General features: G+C 42.2%; 1 protein-coding gene across 2 annotated transcripts in view; it reads left to right on the top strand.

Moving 5' to 3' along the window:
- The first annotated feature begins 323 nt into the window (after positions 1-323).
- PPP1R14A (protein phosphatase 1 regulatory inhibitor subunit 14A) overlaps positions 324-23,433 on the top strand; it is a 42,964-nt gene continuing 19,854 nt past the window's right edge. For both annotated transcript variants that reach the window (XR_008847646.1, XM_056538438.1), the window contains exon 1: positions 324-974. Coding sequence is in view for 1 of the 2 variants with exons in the window: in XM_056538438.1 (XP_056394413.1) it covers positions 783-974 (192 nt within the window). In the remaining variant the exon portion in view is untranslated. The remainder of the gene's footprint in view (positions 975-23,433) is intronic.

Genomic DNA, 23,433 nt, shown 5'->3' with positions numbered 1-23,433 from the left:
AAATATATATATATATATATATATATATATATATATATATATTGTGCAGAATCAAAAAATTTTAGGAGTCAGCTGGATATAGGGAATACAGCGTGGGAGAGGTTTATACCAGAGTTTTTTATGTCAGTGTTTCCCAACCAGGGTGCCTCCAGCTGTTGCAAAACTACAACTCCCAGCATGCCCGGACAGCCGAAGGCTGTCCGGGCATGCTGGGAGTTGTAGTTTTGCAACAGCTGGAGGCACCCTGGTTGGGAAACGCTGGTCTATGTACATGGGAGGTCCGTGTCTCATTTGCACATGGGTGAATGGCTGAAAGGCTTGGAAGCACAATACTGAGAGTTTTACAAGCCTCCCTCCCCCTCCTCCTCTCTGGCTATAGGGGATGGTGCAGGATTGTGCTGTGTCAGTCTAGCGAGGTGCAGCTGGGATATGCTCCGCTATGGTCATCAAGAACATATGGAGCAGACACATGTGATGGACCTTAAAATCAGAGCCCCCCAGGATTAAGATTGCAGCCAAGGACACGACGCCTCCCTCCCAATAGGTCCATTGTACGATAAAGGATCCTTTCTTTGCACACGTGGAGATACCAGATCTTGGGAAACCTATAGCAGGAACAGGGAATTTGATCATTCTAGATCTATATTGATCACTATTACAGCTGATGCCCTGATCAGTTCCGAACAAAGACCCGTCCATTTGGTCCCCTTTTGGGTCCATTGAGGAATTTGGTTCCAGGAGTGACCACCAGCCCAAGCCCCCTCAGACCAGGACTTTTAACAATGGCGGCAAATAAGATTGGAAAAAGACTGATAAATAAAAACCATTCCCCCTCCAGGAGCAGGGATTCAGGACAAGCCATACAGAGGAGACAAGCCCGGGTGACCGTCAAGTATGACCGCAAGGAGCTGCAGAAGAGGCTGGATGTGGAGAAGTGGATCGATGAGAACGTGGAGCAGCTATACCTGGGCAAGGTAAGAGGAAAGGAATCATATGGGGGGTGAAGAAGAGACAAAGTACAACTCCGAAACACGTCTCGGGCTTCTAATTAGTGATATGGTGGAGTACTAGCCAATACTTTTTAGTTAGAGCTGTGCGAATTTAGGAGCAATTCAAGTTGTGTAACTTTTTTTTTTTTTTTTTTTTCTTTTACATCTAATCTCATGTGACTGGCGCTGTATCGGTCAATTACACTTCTCTTCTATGTAACGTGACTGATGAAGCGACAACCAAGAGGTATAAAATCCCTGACTACGCCGCAATAGGACATGGTATTCTATAAGAAAGTGACCTATATTTGTAATTAAATGAATGTATACCATGTGCATGTCAGGTTGCACAGGCTGGATCGCCTTTCATTATAAAAGGCTCTAATGGCTTGCACCCCTGATGCTGCCACATTTTTTTTTTGGGTGAAACCTGTCTAGAGGCAGCTGGACATACTGCTGCTTCACTTCTTGGTTACTGATTTGACAGTGCTATTTAGGCTGTCATCAGTATTCTATGGATAATTGTGTTATTTGGGCACTATATTGCACGTCATAAAGGGGCAGCTGTAAACGTGATGTGATGTGCGTTACGTTGGCTGGTTCCTAATGGGGATGTCTAAAGATGAATCCCCCTATTCACAAGATGGGGATTTCTAGCTGATCAATGGGTTCTGACCATGGTCATAGGAACAGAGGTTAGTTGTCCCGTAAGTGAATGCAGCGGCAGTGTTCTCCAAAGAGTGCGCCTCCAGCTGTTGCAACACTACAACTCCCAGCATGCTCGGACAGCCTTCGGCTGTCCGAGCATGCTGGAAGTTGTAGTTTAACTGCTGGAGGAGCACTCTTTGGACAACTCTGCTCCAAGGGACTGTCGGAAATGTTTGAGGTGACTGAGGATAAAGGCTGCCGCTCCATTCACTCTGGGGACCTCCATTCTCATCATCAGCAGGGGTTATTTTTAAAGGGGCACTCCGCTCCTAGACATAGGGGATCAGATATCTGATCGAGGGGGTCCCAGCGGCACCCCAGTCACTCGGTGCATGGAGCGAACTTTGCTCGATGCCGGATGACTGGCGATGCATCATCGGAGGCTCGTGACGCTATGCTTCCCTCATGACGTCACCCCCCTGTCTCAATGCAAGTCTATGGGAGGGGGCCACCGTGATCAGACCTCTTTTCCCCTATCCTTTGGATAGGGGATAAGATGTCTAGAGGCGGAGTACCCTTTTAATCTCAGGATAACCCTTATGTTAGCCATACACATTAGATACAAGTGGAAAAACATTTTTGAACAATTCTCTTGATTTTGACCTATGTTCACACTATGGAAATTCGGCAAGGAATGTCCACGCCGAATTTCCACAGTAGATCTGCTATCTTCCTGCGTGGAGCAGGAACGCGCCGGATTTGCCGTTTTTATATCTGCGGCAATCTGGTGGATTCCACCTGAAGTTCGAACATGTTCAATCTTCTGCTGGAAATCAATTCCTGCACAGAGCTTCCCACGTGTGAACAGAGCAGCAGAATCCTATTGAGATTAAAGGGGTACTCCAGTGGAAAACGCATATTTTTATATTTTTTTTTTTTTTTTTTAAATCAACGGGTGACAGAAAGTTAAACAGATTTGTAAATTACTTCTAGACAAAAATCTTATTCCTTCCAATACTTATCAGCTGCTGTATGCTCCACAGGAAGTTGTATAGTTCTTTTCTGTCTGACCACAGTGCTCTCTGCTGACACCTCTGTCCAGGTCAGGAACTATCCAGAGCAGGAGGAAATCCCCATAGCAAACCTCTCCTGCTCTGAACAATTCCTGACCTGGACAGAGGTGTCAGCAGAGAGCACTGTGGTCAGACAGAAAAGAACTATACAACTTCCTGTGGAGCATACGGCAACTGATAAGTACTGGAATAATAAAAAAATTTTTTTATATAGAAGTAATTTACAAATATGTTTAACTTTCTGGCACCAGTTGATTAGAAAAAAAATTGTTTTCCATCGGAGTACCCCTTTAAAGGGATTGTTCAGAATTAGGAATATGCTCCTTTTTTTTTTTTCTTTTTTATAAAAACAACGCCACTCTTGTCCAGGTCACGTGTAGTACTGCAGCTCAGTCCTATTCATTTCAGTCGAGCCGAGCTGCAATACCAGACACAACCTGTGGACAGTAGTGGTGCTGTTTCTGAAAGAAAGAAGCCGTGTTTTTCTCATCCACGACAACCCCTTTAAAGAGAGACGTCGGAAAGCGGAGTTTTCATAATGTGAACAAGCTCTTAAAGTTGATTGGCCTTGTTGGATTTTTTTTCACAGTTAAGTTAAAAAAAAAAAAAAAAAAAAAAAAATGGCTGGGTCTCCATACCTCCTAGGACACTAACCAGTCCTGCAGCATCATCAGGCTTGTCTATGACTGATGGACAAGGCTGCATGAGCAGGTGCACCAATCACATCCCACCACCACAAGGAAGGACACACCCCCTTCCACCACACACCAATCACCTCCCACCACCACAGGAAGGACACGCTCCCTTCCCCTAAGAGGATTTCCTAACACTGAGAGCTAATGAAAAGAGGTATTATCATAAATATAAGTGATAAATGTACAGGCCAGGATTAGGTACTAACATATATATATTTTTTTTTTTTATTGTGGGATCTGGCTTTAAGATTGTGGGATAGCTCTTTTATTTTAGGTAAATGTATTAATAGTGACTCTTAAATATATTTTAAAGCCATCCAAAAATAACCCTGCAGGGAAGTTACTACTCTATTGCTTGGTAGGATCTATCTCCACATTTAGGCTATGTTCAGACTGTAGAATCTCTTGCCAGAATAATGAATTTGAAGGCATCAGCGCTGGGACCGAGCGGACATTACCGTCCCCATAGACACATGGAGAAAAATTATTCTTTTGGTGGAATTTGTGCACTGTGCGGTGGAATCCCATTTACAGCAATCTGAACATAACCGTACAGCTCTGTGTTCTCCAAATAATATATACATCACAGCAGTCTATGTAAACCCTGCATAGAGTGACCACAGGCCGCTATAAACAGATTACAAATTCTGTTTGGCCTCCTATATGGCTATGTTGGGTTTCCTCCATGTCCATTAATTTAACAGAAAAAACTGCGCTGGAAAAGTATATCAGAAGTTATTGATACTAGATTTATGGGGATTAGAGATGAGCGAACTTACAGTAAATTCGATTCGTCACAAACTTCTCGGCTCGGCAGTTGATAACTTTTTTTCCTGCGTAAATTAGTTCAGCCTTCAGGTGCTCTGGTGGGCTGGAAAAGATGGATACAGTCCTAGGAAAGAGTCTCCTAGGACTGTATCCACCTTTTCCAGCCCACGGGAGCACCGGAAAGCTGAACTAATTTATGCAGGAAAAGTCATCAACTGCCGAGCCGAGAAGTTTGTGACGAAACGAATTTACTGTAAGTTCGCTCATCTCTAATGGGGATAGATGGAACGTTGAGAATGTTGATCCAGGGACTTGTTCTGCCATATTGGAGCCAGAAGGATTTTTTTTTTTTTTGTGACATTTTATAAAATATTGCTACTGCAGTTTTTGAGCCAAAGTCAGAAGTGGATTCAAAAGGAATGGGAAATATGAGTGACTAATACTTCTCCTTCCTGCTGGATCCACTTCTAAAATTTGCTGCAGTGGCAGTTTTCCAAAAAATAAAAAAATAAGAAAAAGAAGAGAGAAAAAAAGAGAAACTGTGTGAAAACCTAGCCTTATGGAGTTTTTTTTTCTTTTTTTTTTTTTTTTTTTTTTTAAATCTTCCTCTGGATCAACACAGTAGGGTTTTAGGTTGAACTTGATGGGCTCTGGTCTTATTTTCAACCTTACAAACTAGGTAATTACATGCTGCAATATTTTGTCCTTTTTATTTTTTGACAAAGAATAGAGAACAAAATGTTGTCTTTTCAATACACGTGAATGGAGCCTAAGGGAAGAGAGGATAGATGGACGGTGATTGATCCCAATAACAAGATACAGTGATCCCTCAACTTACAATGGCCTCAACATACAATAGTTTCAACATACAATGATCTTTCCTGAACCATTGTAACTTGAAACCAGACTCAACATACAATGCTATGGAATCTGTGAAATGTGTCAATGACTGGAAGAACCGACCAATCAGAATGGATATTTCACTGGCAAAACCTGTGTATTCCTAAAGTGCATGCACTGACTGGTATCTGGTAGCGCCCCCAACAGTACAGGGAGGTATTACATGTTCTGTACTCTTTACCTGTATTACTGAAGTGTATGCACTGACTGGTATCTGGTAGTGCCCCCTACAGTACAGGGAGGTATTACATGTTCTGTACTCTTTACCTGTATTACTGAAGTGTATGCACTGACTGGTATCTGGTAGTGCCCCCTACAGTACAGGGAGGTATTACATGTTCTGTACTCTTTACCTGGGCCAGGGTTAGCTGCTCCTTTGGACACCAGGTGAGGGCGGCTCCATGTTACTTTTTTAGGACATTGCGTGTTCTGTACAGGACCCTGAAGAAGCTCCTGTCCTCTACATAGACCAGTGTTTCCCAAAGAGGGTGCCTCCAGATGTTGCAAAACTACAGCCGAAGGCTGTCTTGGCATGCTGGGAGTTGTAGTTTTGCAACAGCTGGAGGCACTCTGGTTGGGAAACTCTGACATAGACAGTGATTACAGCTCCCAGCAGATTTATTACTTTTATATGTAAAGATTTGCTTTATCTGTATGTTATCTACTTAGTTATCTTTAATTCTCACTTTTTTCCTATTTTTGGATGACATTTTGGGGCTTCAGAACCAATTACCTGGTTTCCATAGAGTTATGGTCTCAACATACAATGGTTTCAACATACAATGGTCATCCTGGAACCAATTAATATTGTAACTTGAGGGAGCACTGTATTATGCAACTGATGTTGTGCAATGTGTTAGCACAATAAACAGTTTAATGAGCTACAGAACTGCAGGAAATAAGTCTCTGGAATACCAGGCACACATGGCGATGGTAAAGTCCTCCTAATTCCTGTTAGAAAACGTGTAGGACCACCTAGGATTTCATGCTGCCGTATGTGTTCTCTCCTAAAGCAGTGCTAGGATACTAGAACCTATAGTCCCAGCAAGTAACCTAATCCACAGCTGCAATACGTTCAAGCAGGCGGTGAAGTATCAGGCTAGGTTCACACTACGGAATCTCTGCCCTGAGATTCCGAGTGCGGCCAGCGTCGACTGAATCAGTAGGCGCTAGGACCGCGCGGACACTGCAGTCTCCAATAGACTGCAATGTGTTCCGCAAGTATTTCCACCTGAAGAATGAGCAACGCCATTCGTCAGGTGAAAATTTACAGGCGGATTTTCCCTTCACAAATTCCGAAGTGTGAATTTGTGAAAGGAAAACCATTCACTACATTATACATTTTAGCAAACGGAATTTCTGCCTTCAATTTCTAAGCGGAAATTCCGTAGTGTGAACCGAGCCTTAAAGTGGTAAAAAAAAATTAACTGGTGCAAGACAGTTATACAGATTTGGAAATGACTTCTATTTAAAAGTTATAACCATGCCAGTACTTATCAGCTGCTATATGCTCCAGAGGAAGTTGGGTAGTTCTTTGTCTGACCACAGTGCTCTCTGCTGCCACCTCTGTCTGTTTCATGAGCTGTCCAGAGCAGGAGCAAAATCCCCATTGCAAACCTCTCCTGCTCTGGACAGGTCCTGACATGGACAGAGCGGTCAGCAGAGAGCACTCTGGTCTGACTGGAAAGAACTACATAACTTCCTCTGGAGCATACTAATAAGTACTGGAAGGATTAAGATTTTTAAATTAGAAGGAATTGACAAATCTGTTAAACCTCCCGGTACCAGTTCATTTTATACATTTTTCTTTTGCCTCTGCAGTACCCCTTTAACACAACAACCACTGGTAGCATAACAAGAAGAATCAATTACGTCAGTGGCCATTGAGATGGGAAGAAATACCCATTCTGGTTCGGTTCCTTATTGTTGCAGATCCTTCTTTTTGAACCATTTCCAGTGGATCCTGATGACGTGATTTTATGTTGACAGGAGAAAGAGTAGAGCAGTGGTCTCCAAACTTCCAAATGTTGCAAAACTACTACAACGAACATGCCTGGAAAGTAAAATACCGGTTGGAGACCTATTGTATAGAGGATCCCACCATTAAAGGGGTACTCTCGCTGCCCTAGCCTTTGGAACATTTCGTTCCGAACGTTTGGAGTGGGTGGCGGCGGTCGTGACGTCACGGACATGCCCCTCGAGATGTCACACCTCGCCCCCTCAATGCAAGTCTACGGGAGGGGGCATGGCGGATGCCACGCCCCCTCCCGTAGACTTGCATTGAGGGGGCGTTGTCGTGATGTCACAATCCCGGCTGCCCGCACCTAGCGTTCTAAACGGGCACCGGGTGCTGCACAGAGATCGTGGGGGTCCCAGCTGCGGGACCCCCACAATCGGGCATCTTATTCCTTATCATTTTGGAAAGGGGCTGAGATGTCTAGTGGCGAAGTACCCCTTTAACTGAAAACAAGGGGCAAAGAAGCCTTACTGAAGAGAAGTCCTATTCTGTCTATAGCCCATCCTCAAGGAATGCCAAGAAAAGCCAACAAACGCCAAAGGGGCAAGGAGCTCAGTAAATCACTGATGATCGGTGGGGGTCTCAGGATCCAGGCCTTTACAATTTCTACTGTATAAAAGTCGTGGGTACAGGTTAAAATGGCTTCTCTCTCTTCAGTTCATCTGTGGTGATGGTGGTGGGGAGAAATGGACAACAGCTTTATATGTCTGAAATGACTTCTGTCTATAGAAATTGGCCCAACCTGTGTGATTACTTATCTCCGTATCATAAGAAGGTTTGGTTGCCTTATAGACATTTTGGAGGGAGATTTATCAAAACCCGTCTAGAGGAAAAGTTGCTGAGTTGCCCATAGCAACCAATCGGATCGCTGCTTTCATTTTTTTCAAAAGAGACCTGTGAAAAATGAAAGCAGCGATCTGATTGGTTGCTATGGGCAACTCAGCAACTTTTCCTCTGGACGGGTTTAGATAAATCTCCCCCTTGAGGTGTCAGAACTAACCTGACCCTCCTCCGACGCTTGGATTTCTACACATTTTTAGCTTGTTTTGTTTCCATAAAGCTTGTCCTCTCATCATGTTCTCCGCTTCAGTGTTCGGCTCCAGAACCCCCGGAGATCGTGCTGTGCCTCTGACAGCCTTCGTCATTATACAGACTACTGAGGGAGCGGAGTGTTCTGTACCAGACACAGGGGGTCCAGTCAGAAGCTTAAAGGGGTATTCCAGGCAAAAACTTTTTTTTAGATATCAACTGGATCCAGAAAGTTAAACAGATTTGTAAATTACTTCTATTAAAAAATCTTAATCCTTCCAATAGTTATTAGCTTCTGAAGTTGAGTTGTTGTTTTCAGTCTAACTGATCAATGATGACTCACGTCCCGGGAGCTGTGCAGTTCCAATGGGGAAATTTTCCCATCATGCACAGCTCCCGGGACGTGACATCATCCTAGAGCAGTTAGACAGAATACTTCAGAAGCTAATAACTATTGGAAGGATTAAGATTTTTTAATAGAAGTAATTTACAAATCTGTTTAACTTTCTGGAGCAAGTTGATATACATAAAGTTTTTGCCTGGAATACCCCTTTAAAATAACATAAGATACTTTTAAGCTGTTTCTAAATTTCCTTGGTCTGATTTTAAGGGTATGTTCACAGAACGGAATTTGTGCGGAATGTCTGCCCAGGAAAACACCCAGGGAGGACATTCAGCACATTTGAAAGTTTCTAAGACCGCTTGGAAATGTGTTGTCTCATAGACGGCAATGCATTTCCAAGTGAAATCCGCAGAAAGATGAGATAAGTCTAATCTTTCTGCGGATGCCGAATCAGGATTTCCGTGGCAAAAACATCTACCACGGAAATTTCACCATGTGAACAGTGCAACAGAATCCAATTGATGCTGTATCTCTGGCTCTCCTGTAGATATACATGGAGGGGGTGTGTCTGCCAGCACTTTATGCGGGGGTCAACACGCTCTGTTTTCGGTGAGTACCGGGGTCCCGCTGGGTCTGTCCATTATTGAAACTGTCCAGAGCAGGAGAGGTTTGCTATGGGGATTTTCTCCTACTCTGGACAGTTCCTAAAATGGACAGAGGTGTCGGCAGAGAGCACTGTGGTCAGACAGAAAAGACATTTAAAAAGAAAAGAACTTCCTGTGGAGCATACAGCAGCTGATAAGTACTGGAAGGGTTGAGATTTTTAAATAGAAGTAATTTATAAATCTGTTTAACTTTCTGGCACCAGTTGATTTAAAAAAAAAATTAAAAATAAAAATTATTTCCTGCGGAGTTCCCCTTTTTAAATTAGTTTTGCTTCTGATTAGAGATGAGCGAACTTACAGTAAATTCAATTCGTCACAAACTTCTCAGCTCGGCAGTTGATGACTTTTCCTGCATAAATTAGTTCAGCTTTCAGGTGCTCCGGTGGGCTGGAAAAGGTGGATACAGTCCTAGGAAAGAGTCTTCTAGGACTGTATCCACCTTTTCCAGCCCACTGGAGCACCGGAAAGCTGAAATAATTTATGCAATAAAAGTCATCAACTGCCGAGCCGAGAAGTTCGTGACGAATCGAATTTACTGTAAGTTCGCTCATCTCTACTTCTGATCTACTTCAGAACTTCATAAATTGCAACAAAGCTCTTCTGTATGGACAAAGCCTTATAAACTAATACTGTATATTATGTGAAGCAGAGGGATTAGGATAAATTGTGCTATATCTCAGGCTTATAGATGCCTAACAAATGTAGGTTAGGAAGAAGTAGGAGACAGATGGAGGATATGACTGCAGAATCCGACCACACAGGGATTGTACGCTGTAGCCATGATGAAGACACATCGGTTTGTATAGTGGCTGTATGCATTGGCGGAATACAGTGGTCCCTCAACATACGATGGTAATCCGTTCCAAATGGACCATCGTTTGTTGAAACCATTGTACGTTGAGGGATCCGTGCAATGTAAAGTATAGGACAGTGGTCTACAACCTGCGGACCTCCAGATGTTTCAAAACTACATCACCCAGCATGCCCGGACAGCCAACGGCTGTCCGGGCATGCTGGGTGTTGTAGTTTTGCAACATCTGGCGGTCCGCAGGTTGTAGACCACTGTTAGAGGAAGTTGTACTCGCCTGTCCCCGCCGCTCCGGACCGTCACCGCTGCCCTGGATGTCGCCTTCCATCACTGTCGCCGCGTCCCCGACGTGCCGGCAAGGCCTCTGCTTCCCCGGCATCCTTGCTCTCAGTCGCCGCCATCATGTTGTTACGCATGCCGCTCCTATTGGATGATGGGACGGTGTGCGCAGCGATGTGATGACGACGATGGAGAGCGCCGACGATGCAGGGGATCCTGAAGAGGACGCGCCGGAGCCCCGAGGACAGGTAAGTGATCGTCAGCGGACCACACGGGGCACCGTAAACGGCTATCCGGTGGCAGGTGAAGCAGTCTGCGCTGCCGGATAGCCGTTTATGCGATGGCCCCGACCTACAAAAGCATCGTATGTTGATGCTGCCTTCAACATGTGATGGCCTCTGTGAGTGATCGTATGCTGAAATGATCGTATGTCGGGGCCATCGTAGGTCGGGGGGGTCACTGTATAAAGTAGCTTCATGTCTTTTATATTGCACCAGTTTGTAGCTGATGAAGTTTTCCCTGATGAAGCTGTATTTCTGGCTTCTTTTTTTATTAGTCTACATTATTAGTCCATGTTCACGGCAGAATTCTGCGGGAATATTCAGCCCGCAAATTTGCTGCAGCAGAATCCAATTGATTTTAATGGGATTCTTCTGCACTGTGCACATGGCGGAATTTCCGTGGCAGATTTTTTTGCCGTGGAAATCCCGCTTTTGGTGACTGCAGAAAGAATAGACTTCTAGACTGATTTCTGCGGAATCTGTTCGGAAATGCATTGTCGTCTAAAGAGACGTCGCACTTCCGAGCAGTCCATGCCAGCGCCTGCTGTCTGCGGAATTTCTGGCCGGACATTCTTGCCATGTGAACATAGCCTGCGCACGGACAACCTGATTCCTGCCTCTGCAGAAATAGACGTGTCCATTCTTTCTGTGGATTCATCCCGGAAATGCATTGTCGTCTATAAGACTGCACATTTCCAAGCTATCTTAGCGCCCGCTGGACCATTCAAATGTGTGGATTGTCCGCTCATGTTTTCTGGGAGGACATTCCGCACGGAATCGGTCGTATGAACATGACCTTAGACTGCAAACTATGTTGCATTATTGCAGAAGCATATAACAAACCATACTCCTTTCTGTTCAGCTGAGCTTAAAGGGGTATTCCAGGCAAAAACTTTTTTTTTATTTTTTTTTTAAATATCAACTGGCTCCGGAAAGTTAAACAGATTTGTAAATTACTTCTATTAAAAAATCTTAATCCGTCCAATAGTTATTAGCTTCTGAAGTTTTCTGTCTAACCACTCAATGATGATGTCACGTCCCGGGAGCTGTGCATGATGGGAGAATATCCCCATAGGAACTGCACAGCTCCCGGGACGTGAGTCATCAGAAAGCAGTTAGACAGAAAACAACTCAACTTCAGAAGCTAATAACTATTGGAAGGATTAAGATTTTTTAATCTAAGTAATTTACAAATCTGTTTAACTTTCCGGAGCCTGTTGTTAAAAAAAAAAAAAAAAAATTTTGGCCTGGAATACCCCTTTAAGATCAGTTCAGTGGTACATTGTGTAGATCCAGATCAGATGTATGGAGGCATTTTAACCCCTTAGAACAGAGGCTGTCAGGGCATGCTTAGAGTTGTATTTTTTGCAACAGCTAGAGACACACTGTTTGAAAAACACTGCCTTAGACAGCCAATTTTAATTTTGTTTTTTTTTTCATTTTTTTCCTTCTCTCCTTTTTAAAGAGCCATATAGCCTTTTAAAGAGCCATTATTCCTCCACAGAGTCATATGATCTGCAATTTTGCAACTTTTGGATGGTTTTGTTTTTATGCAGTGCCATTATGGAAAAACTTATGTTCACTTTAATCTCTGGGTCAATACGATTAAATCGATACCCATGTTTACACGCTCTTCTATTATTGTAGTCATTTTTTTTAAACTTTTTTAACATAATCAGTAGGCTTAAAATTGCCCTATTCTGACCCCTATAACTTTTTTTTATTTTATTTCCTGAATGGGGGCTTTAATAGTTTGTATTTCTGTATGTGGTGATACCAAATATTTTCTGTTTTTTCTTTTACAATTTTTGAGTCCCCCATAGAGACTTTTATATGCCACCATTGGATTGTATTTACTGTACAATTCTGTTCTATTGCATAGCATTGTACAGGGAGAGTGACTCTCTACTGGCAGAGCCAGGCTGTATCACAGGATCGCCGATCCAGCGGCAGGAGGATGGGTAAGAGACCTCTGTCTGTTGTTTTAAGTCCTCAGACCCTTGTGATCTCGCTGCACCTGTCTTCCTTTTAGATGTTGTGTTTGGCACCGATAACAGCATTTTAAGCGTTAAAGGGGTACTCCGGTGAAAACCTTTTTCTTTTAAATCAACTGGTGGCAGAAAGTTAAATATATTTGTAAATTACTTCTATTAAAAAATCTTAATCCTTCCTGTACTTATTAGCTGCTGAATACTACAGAGGAAATTCTTTTCTTTTTGGAATGCTCTCTGATAACATCACGAGCGCAGTGCTCTCTGCTGACGTTATTATAATAATAATAATAATAATAATAATGCTTTATTTATTGTTGTCCTTAGTGAGATTTGAACCCAAGTCCCCAGCACTGCAAGGCAGCAGTGCTAACCACTGAGCCACCATGCTGCCCTTAGCATACATCTGCTATGCATGGTTGCTAAAATGGACAAAGATGTCAGCAGAGAGCACTGTGCTCGTGATATCATCAGTGTTCCAAAAAGAAAGGAATTTCCTCTGTAGCATTCAGCAGCTAATAAGTACAGGAACGATTAAGATTTTTTTAATAGAAGAAATTTACAAATATGTTTAACTTTCTGCCACCAGTTGATTTAAAAGAAAAAAGCTTTTCACCGGAGTACCCCTTTAATGACGGATATTGGTGGGATCGCTGATGCCTGTCATTAGCGGTGAGTGCCAGATACTGATAGCAGCCATCACTCACCACCTATAAAGCGAGTGCAGCTCCTGTGCTCGATTCACAGACCCTCATGCACATGTACTCCCTGTGTCATTAAGGGGTTAGTTGCCTTTTACCAAATATTTTTTTTGTTTATTTTCCTATATTTTTGTTTAAGCGCTGACTCCATTATATAGCTGAGTCCTCAGCTGTTACTTGAGATTCTGGAAGGATTACAGCAGGGTTCAGGTGTCGGGGCCTAAGATACATAGATTTTTGGATAGACTTTCAGCAGATGGGATTTTTTAAAAATGCATTTCTTGTCAAATATTGATCTTTATCAGTGGGTGGAGGGGCTGTATGTTATTACCATATATCAGTCACAATGGGCAACAGCACTAAAATTCTGGATTAATATTGCGCATAGATGTACATGCAAGGCATTATTATCTATGGAGAGAAGCTTATGGGCCCTGAAGCAAAATCTATATCGTGTGCCATTGTCTTCAATTGTGTCTCACTATATAGGATCTATATACCTTTTATAAAAGTAAACCAAAGGAGGCTTCATAATCTTCATGGTGTGTGTGTGTGCATGCGTGACCAACAAGAGCCAACCACAATAACCAACAGATCAATGGAAGGAAGGGGCCCTTTGACTGCCATCTCCTTCTTTCACACGAATGGACAGATCATTCTACAGTGATCCCTCAAGTTACAATATGAATCGGTTCCAGGATGACCATTGTATGTTGAAACCATTGTATGTTGAGACCATAACTCTATAGAAACCTGGTAATTGGTTCTGAAGCCCCAAAATGTCATCCAGAAATAGGAAAATAAGGATATATATATATAAAAAAAAATAAAAATAAAAAAAAAAAATAAAGTCCTTACATATAAAAGATCTGCTGGGAGCTGTAATCACTGTCTATGTAGAGGACAGGAGCTTCTTCAGGGTCCTGTACAGAACATACAATGTCCTAAAAAATAAATAAAAAAAACACATGGAGCCGCCCTCACCTGGTGTCCAAAGGAGCAGCTAACCCTGGTACAGGTAAAGAGTACAGAACATGTAATACCTCCCTGTACTGTAGGGGGCGCTACCAGACACCAGTCAGTGCATGCACTTCAGTAATACAGGAGTTTTACCAGTGAAATCCAGTTAGACTTTCCTTCAACAAATCACTGCCATAGCCCTGTATCTATCTACAACTTTTCAGAGGAGTAGCTAGTTGAGAGCTGGGGATAAGTTGCCAGCAAAAAAGACACTTTGCCTTGGATAGGGTATGTAAATATTGGGCTATGAAAGGAAATAAGGGGCAATTTATTAATGGTTTTTTTGTGCTGGTTTTGGCGAATTATCGGGACAGCTTATATGAGCAAAAGTTTGATTTTTTTTTTTCCCGTGTTTTGCAAAAAAAAAAAAAAAGTCTTGCACTGGGATCCATACACCTATGTCATCTGTTATGTTGGCAGCATTCATCTTGAAATTTTGGTTTATGACTAGACAAAATATAAGTCATACAGATAGGCAAAAGATGTAGATTGCTATGTCTTTATAATGGGATTCCTACATGCCTCATTATTCCACTACAAATGGTATAAATATTTGCATGTAATTCTGCAAGACCCCAAATGTTGGGATCTCCAGTTAATGGCACATGTACCTGTGAGCATTACACATTGGGGGAGATGTATCAAAACCTGTGCAGAGGAAGAGTGGTGCAGTTGCCCATAGCAACCAATCAGATTGCTTCTTTCATTTTCCACAGGCCTCTAAAGAGGCCTGTGGAAAATGAAAGAAGCAATCTGGTTGCTATGGGCAACTGCACCACTCTTCCTCTGCACAGGTTTTGATAAATCTCCCCCATTGTTCTTTATGGCCCAAATGCAGAGTCCTCCAGAGGTACATCCTCAAGTGATGCTCTTTGCAGCCACTATTCCGTTTAGATAATGGATAAGGGATCCCAATACATTAACATTCTCATCTTTTGAACCAATCTACCTCTATAATTTCATATAATCACAATTAATGCCTATTTGTGGTAGCAAATGTAGTGACCAAGGGGCTGCATTGAAAATGAAGCATTATACGGTGGTCCTCAAGAACAGACAAGTAGACGAGAGCCAAGATGTAGAATCCACGTTCTTATCTCAAAATACCTAAAGGTTGCCTAGTGTAGAAAACCTATTGTTTTCCCACAGATTAAAGGGAATCACTGGGGTCACCCAGCAGGGGGAATGCATTGTGACCAGCCTTTTTTTGTCAAGGGAGCCTTTCCACATTTGGTATTGTCCAAAGAGAACAACCTCCTTTATGGGGCCATTTTTGAGTTTATCTAAGATAATCACTTTAACGCAAGATTGTTGGATTTCCCCAGTCTTTGTAAGGGCCCTTTTAGACAGGCAGACCAATTGTTTTAGGGCCGCACAATTCCAGCAGACAAGATAACGTTTTGGCATCTCGTTGTTGGGTCTTTTACAATGGGCGATAATTGGCTTGTACAGCCTATAACCGTCCCATGTAAAAGCCCTTTTAGAGGGTGAAACTCTTTACATGTTTGGTTGTTGAGTCAACAATGGGGCCCTGCAGGAGCTGACGCAGCAGTTTTGTTACCCAAAAATGCATATTATATTGTGTGCACTTTAATGGGTTTATAACCTATTGACCATTAAAGGGGTATTCCAGGATTTTTTTTTTTTATTTGACTATGCTACAGGGGCTGTAAAGTATGTGTAGTTCATAATATATTGTCTGTACCAGTGTGTGTGTGTGTGTGACGGTTTTCTCACCATTCTTATGTGATTTTTTTTTTTCACCCCAATATTTTAACAGCATACAAAATGACTGTCTCAGATTTTTCCCAGGTTGCAATGCGGCCGAGACCTGACTCACTAGTCAGCTCATGCCAGGGAGCCTGTCTGCTTCAATGGGTGGAGGGATCACTTGGTGGGAGAGAGATCAATCGGCAACTAATGCAACAGCTGTAGGCACCCTGATTGAAAACCACAGGTCTTTTGAATGGATGCAGCTCATTTATGTTTCAATGGGAGGGAGGAAAATGAGTTTTCTTCTTTTGCCTACAAATCCCATAATTCCAAACAATACCAGTTCACAAAAAGCTAGCCACCGTGTTATGGTAATCTCACAACATAGCCATTTAGCCCCAAGACAAGCGCAGATCCTTCCTTAGCATGTCCATTACTGTCTGCCAGGTACGTACTAAAATAACCTTATGGCAGAGATCCCCTTTTAACGGTAACTTTTTTTGTGGGATCTGACCCCATAAGACAGTCACATAATATATATGTGGTAACCGGCACTAGTACCCCCATTTCTCTATAGCAGTGGTCTCAAACTGGCCTCCGGATGTTGCAAAACTTCAACTCCCAGCATGCCCGGACAGCCAACGGCTGTCCGGGCATGCTGGGAGTCGAAGTTTTGCAACATCCGGAGGCCACAGTTTGAGACCACTGCTATAGAGAAATGGGGTACTAGTGCCGGTTACCACATATATATTATGGAGGGCCACAGTTTGAGAACACTGCTCTATCGAAATAAAGCAGCCTTGAATCATGTGGGGCTTTTGGCTTTTCAGCTGGAATCGTATGAACAAGGCACTTAGCTAGTCACCTGTCCATACTTTCATGCTGCCTGAACTAAAATTCATTGAAGCAGACTCCGGTGGCTTCTCCCAACATCACCGGCTTTGGTTGATAGACCTTTACCTGTTTCGGTAAGGCCGTGTTCACATGTTGTAATCCAATGCGGAATCTGGAGCAGCAGAGTCCGGTTGAATTCAACAGGATTTTGCTGCGCTGTGCACACGGCAGAATTTCCATGCCAGATGTTTCTGGCACGGCAATTCCAATTTCCGTGTCTGCAAAAGGAATGGACACAATAATTCTTTCTGCAGACTCTGCACAGAATGCATAGCCGTCTGAGACGGCGCATTCCGGTGCGATCCTAGTGCCGGCATATAATGCCAGCGACCGCAGTTTGCGGAATGTCCGACAGAAATTCCAGCATGGGAACATAGATTTCTCCATTTTAGGCTACCGGTCAAGGAAGAAGCCACTATGGACCATCCCTATGACTCGTGGTTCTGGCAACATGGAAGTGATGACAGGCTCTCCTTAACCCCTTAAGGACGCAGGACGTAAATGTACGTCCTGGTGAGGTGGTACTTAACGCACCAGGACGTACATTTACGTCCTAAGCATAACCGCGGGCATCGGAGCGATGCCCGTGTCATGCGCGGCTGATCCCGGCTGCTGATCGCAGCCAGGGACCCGCCGGCAATGGCCGACGCCCGCGATCTCGCGGGCGTCCGCCATTAACCCCTCAGGTGCCGGGATCAATACAGATCCCGGCATCTGCGGGAGTTCGCGATTTAAATGAACGATCGGATCGCCCGCAGCGCTGCTGCGGGGATCCGATCATTCATAACGCCGCACAGAGGTCCCCTCTCCTTCCTCCGTGCGGCTCCCGGCGTCTCCTGCTCTGGTCTGTGATCGAGCAGACCAGAGCAGGAGATGACCGATAATACTGATCTGTTCTATGTCCTATACATAGAACAGATCAGTATTAGCAATCATGGTATTGCTATGAATAGTCCCCTATGGGGACTATTCAAGTGTAAAAAAAAATGTAAAAAAATGTAAAAGTAAAAAAAGTGAAAAATCCCCTCCCCCAATAAAAAAGTAAAACGTCCGTTTTTTCCTATTTTACCCCCAAAAAGCGTAAAAAACATTTTTTATAGACATATTTGGTATTGCCGCGTGCGTAAATGTCCGAACTATTAAAATAAAATGTTAATGATCCCGTACGGTGAACGAAAAAAAATAAAAAAAAGTCCAAAATTCCTACTTTTTTTAATACATTTTATTAAAAAAAAATTATAAAAAGTGTATTCAAAGTTTTTTATATGCAAATGTGGTATCAAAAAAAAAGTACAGATCATGGCGCAAAAAATGAGCCCCCATACCGCCACTTATACGGAAAAATAAAAAAGTTAGAGGTCATCAAAATAAAGGGATTATAAACATACTAATTTGGTTAAAAAGTTTGTGATTTTTTTTAAGCGCAACAATAATATAAAAGTATGTAATAATGGGTATCATTTTAATCGTATTGACCCTCAGAATAAAGAACACATGTCATTTTTACCATAAATTGTACGGCGTGAAAACAAAACCTTCCAAAATTAGCAAAATTGCGTTTTTCGTTTTAATTTCCCCACAAAAATAGTTTTTGGTTGCGCCATACATTTTATGATATAATGAGTGATGTCATTACAAAGGACAACTGGTCGCGCAAAAAACAAGCCCTCATACTAGTCTGTGGATGAAAATATAAAAGAGTTATGATTTTTAGAAGGCGAGGAGGAAAAAATGAAAACGTAAAAATTAAATTGTCTGAGTCCTTAAGGCCAAAATGGGCTGAGTCCTTAAGGGGTTAAAGGGGTTGTCCAGGAAAAATCTTTTTTTTTCATATATATATCAACTGGCTCCAGAAAGTTACACAGATTTGTAAATTACTTCTATTAAAAAATCTTAATCCTTTCAGTACTTATGAGCTTCTGAAGGTAAGGTTGTTCTTTTCTGTCTAAGTGCTCTCTGATGACACGTGTGTCGGGAACCGTCCAGTTTAGATGCAAATCCCCATAGTAAACCACTTCTAAACTGGGCGGTTCCCAAGACACGTGTCATCAGAGAGCACTTAGACAGAAAATAACAACCTTAACTTCAGAAGCTCATAAGTACTGAAAGGATTAAGATTTTTTAATAGAAGTCATTTACAAATCTGTTTAACTTTCTGGAGCCAGTTAATATATAACATTTTTTTTTTTCCCTGGAATACCCCTTTAAGTTGGCCATAGACATTAGTGGGCCACTTCATAGCCAGCTGGTTACTTGAATGGCCAATCATTGAGGGAGCACCCTTTAACAAATCACAGAGAGTAACCATAAATCTGATTTTAATACCCAAAACTGTGCAAAAATTATCACCAAAGCAACAGCATTAAAACATAACCTTTTTAATATATCCTTTCAATAAAATGGGCCCTTGTGTGGTAATCAAATAAATTATGACCTAGGAACCAAAAACTGGTTATCAACCCCAGTCTGGTGGTACAACCTAAATTGACACACCAAAAAAAGTGTTAATTACTGGACTGACTCCACCAATCATGGGAGTACCACAAAGCCGCTTGGTTTGCACGATTATTATACAAATCAAATACCCAGAAAGGCACCATAATGTAGACCCAAGGTCATGTAACAAGTCCCGATGCGTTTCCCACCGGAAGGTGCCGGGATCCTCAGGGGACAACTGGGTAATAGTCCATTTGATATAAGGTGATGAGTATCAAACCATACCCAGAAAACCAAAACTGAAAGAAATATGAGATACACATAAGTGCAAAATCAATAGTGCATACAACACCCTCTAACAACTTTAATGCACTACCGCTATCAAGCTGATGGTGGCTCCACCTGCAAACAATCTCCACCGCCATTTATAATTGTTCCCCAATAAAGGCTCATTCTGTGGTTTGTCATTTGTGATTGTAAGGTGAGCACTAGGATGGCTTGTAAAAAAAGTGTGTGTGTGTGTGTGTATATATATATGTGTGTGTGTGTGTATATATATGTGTGTGTGTGTGTATATATATGTGTATGTGTATATATATATATATGTATGTGTGTGTATGTGTATATATAATATTGACATTGAAAACAGGAATATACATTTTTTGGAGCCATATTTGTTCATATATAATTCCTTATGAGCTAAAGGATCATTTCTATAAGAGAAGTTCCGCCTGTAAACCTGGCACGTTGCCCGAATGGCGTTTATTGAGCTGGTCCATTACTTTCCCTCTATATAACATATTCATGCTTGCATATTATATAAATAATTCATGTTGTCCCCAGCTCTGAACAGCTTCTCGGGGACATCTATCATTCATCTTCCCGTGAGCATGGCTGGACACTGTGTATATGTGACATTAATCAGTGTCCCTGGAGGAGCACATCCCCCTTCTCTGAGTGTCACCACCATCCTCAGGGGGCAGCGTCTCATTATCTGCTAATTGGGCAGCTGGGTCCATCTTTGTTATCTATGGTGTGACAAGGTGACCCACAAAGAGCGATTCTATACTAAATCTATTTACCCTGAGTTTAACCCTTTAGGCCTAGCAAAACATGCATTTTTAGCATACGTTTATTAGATTATATAGTATAAAATTTGGTTAAAGATATGCATTGAGGTCAGCCTGTTACAGGCTACGATGGCAGCTTATATGAAGAATGATATATTATTGTGTGTGGAACCATAAGATTTCTTACTATACTTTAATTTCACATGATGACTCTTGTAAAATGCATTTTGTTGTCAAGGACGTCAACCTTAAAGGGGTATTCCAGGAAAAAACTTATTTTTATTTATTTATTTTTTTAATATCTCAACTGGCTCCAGAAAGTTAAACAGATTTGTAAATTTCTTCTATAAAAAAAATCTTAATCCTTTCAATAATTATCAGCTGCTGAAGTTGAGTTGTTGTTTTCTGTGTGGCAACAGTGCTCTCTGCTGACATCGCTGCTTGTCTCCGGAACTGCACAGAGTAGAAAAGGTTTGCTATGGGGATTTGCTTCTAAACTGGGCGGTTCCCAAGACAGGTGTCATCGGAGAGCACTTAGACAGATAAGAACAACTCAACTTCAGCAGCTGATAATTATTGAAAGGATTAAGATTTTTTAATAGAAGTGATTTACAAGTCTGTTTAAACTTTCTGGAGCTATATATATATATATATATATATATATATATATATATATATATATATATATATATATATATATATATATATCTATATCTATATCCTGGATAACCCCTTTAAGGATATGACCCAGTGCCCAGACATTTGCACACTGTAGTCATGTGAACTATCCTCTAGATATAAGGGTATCTTGCTGAACCGGCTCTGTATTGTTTTAAGACAAGAATAGATAATACATTTCCTGCACTGGTTCTGGCATACCAAAGTTATTGGGAACTGTGTGTTTAACCCCTTAACACTGCAGACAGCTTTGGCCTTGATGATCTAGCAAATGTGTTATTTTTTTTTTTTATCCCGAACATATATTTTTCGCAACATAAGGGCTTGTTTTTGTTTTTGCGCAATTTATGTTTTTGTGCTTTTTATGTGAGACTCTATTTTAATGGGGCAGGGGTGGAGAGAGTTGGGGGGGGGGGGGGGAATGACAATTAATATTTATTTATTTTCTTTTGTGACATTTTTTTTGAGGGGATTATTTTGAAATGACAGGACAACTTCATTCTGTGGTCAGTACACTTAACGTTACTTCCAGAAGTCAGAATACCCCTTTAGGGTGCGTTCACACGCTCTTTGTTTTTGCAGGTTTTTCACAGCATATTTGAAAGGGGCGGACTTTTCTCGACTGTCCATAGCAGATTGTCCGTGGCGGAATTTACGCTGTGGAAAATCCGCCGCAGTCCCTACTGACTTCAATGGGGCTTGTGGCAGATTTTCCGCAGCGTAAATTTATAATATTTCCTCTCATTTGTTTGAGGGATCTTTCATGAATTTGGAATGTTCAATCTGGTGATTTCAGCATTTCTGCCAGGGGTCGTAAATGGGACGAAGATGCAGAACCAATAAAAGCCAGTTTCCTCATACAGTATGGGCCCTGTTCTGTGCTATAGGACCCGTTCACACTACAGAATTTTCATGCACAATTTCCACTAGGAAATTGCGTGCGGATTCCGTTTGCAGTAGAAACCTATTAATCTCGGAGGGATTCTGCTGCTCAGAATAGTAGCAGAACTTTTATAGCTGAATCTGCTGGAAAAGTCCCGGTACTATGAGGTAGTAAATTGGATGGTGCAGCAGATTGTCGCAGACAGTATACGTAGATTCTAGAGGGGGGGGGGGGGGTTGCTGTTAGCGATGTCCGTCCAAAAGTTTCTTCTTGTGGAAATTTGTAAAAAGTATGAATGAGCCCTTAGAATGCCCTTTGTGACACATTTGGGAAACAATATAAATTTTTTTTTTTGACCATTTTATTTTTCTGACTTAGACTTTGTAGCACAGACTATTTTTGTGACATATAATGAAAATGTGTGAGTTCCTTACCATGGATCCACCATTTCTCACTGTGAACACAATGGGGTTTATTTACAAACGTGATTCCGACTTTTTTTTTTTTTAAATTTTTTTTATTTTTTGTCTGCTTGTCCCTTGCGACACAATTTGCGACCAAAAAAAAATCCAAAACCCTCCATTTTACAAGAAAAACCCGAAAGGGGTGTGTGGTCACGGGATAAAGTAGGCGTGGTCCGACAGTTTTGAAAAATCCCAACATACCAGTGGTCCCTCAACATACGATGGTAATCCGTTCCAAATGGACCATCGTTTGTTGAAACCATCGTATGTTGAGGGATCCGTGCAATGTAAAGAATAGGAAGTTGTACTCGCCTGTCTCTGCCGCTCCGGACCGTCAGCGCTGCCCTGGATGTCTGTTGCCGCGTCCCCGTGATGTCCATATCGCTCCGGAACATGTCTGCTGCCTGGGATCGTCGCTCTCACGTTGCCGTCGTCGCGTCACTACGCACCCGCTCCTATTGCATGACGGGACGGCGTGCGTGGCGACTTGATGACGGCAATGGAGAGCGCCGGCGATGGAGGGGATCCCGAAGAGGACGCACTGGAGCCCCGAGGACAGGTAGGAGACCATCACCGGAGCACACGGGGCACCGTAAATGGCTGTCCGCCGGCAGCTGAAGCAGTCAGCGCTGCCGTTTATGCAATGGCCCCGACATACAAAAGCATCGTAGGTCGGGGGGGGGGGGGGTGTTTTACTGTATTTACTAAGGTTTCCACAGAAAATGTGGTGGATTTGAGGAAAACCCGACAGATCAAAACGTGTGTGTGTGTGTGTGTAAAAAAAAAAAAATAAAAAAAGTAAAAAAAGTAAAAAAACACGTAGGGAAACCTTAGTAAATACCTTGGGAAAATACCAGTTGGAAATCAAACCCCACAAAGAAACCTACACTCCACTCTTAGTAAATAAAGAATATTTATATATTGGGGTTTATTTTAATGATTTGTCCCCCAGTGTGCCCCCTTCACTAGTGTTACAAATGAAAACCAATAGCTTATGTAATCAATCGTATTTTAGTCTTGGTGTCTGCTAGGCTTCACTGGCTTATTGATCCATGTAGTGACTGATATATGGCGGTGTCTATAATGGT

Source organism: Hyla sarda, chromosome 9, assembly GCF_029499605.1.
Source record: "Hyla sarda isolate aHylSar1 chromosome 9, aHylSar1.hap1, whole genome shotgun sequence".
Taxonomy (NCBI): domain Eukaryota; kingdom Metazoa; phylum Chordata; class Amphibia; order Anura; family Hylidae; genus Hyla; species Hyla sarda.
This window is presented reverse-complemented; position numbering and strand designations above follow the sequence as displayed.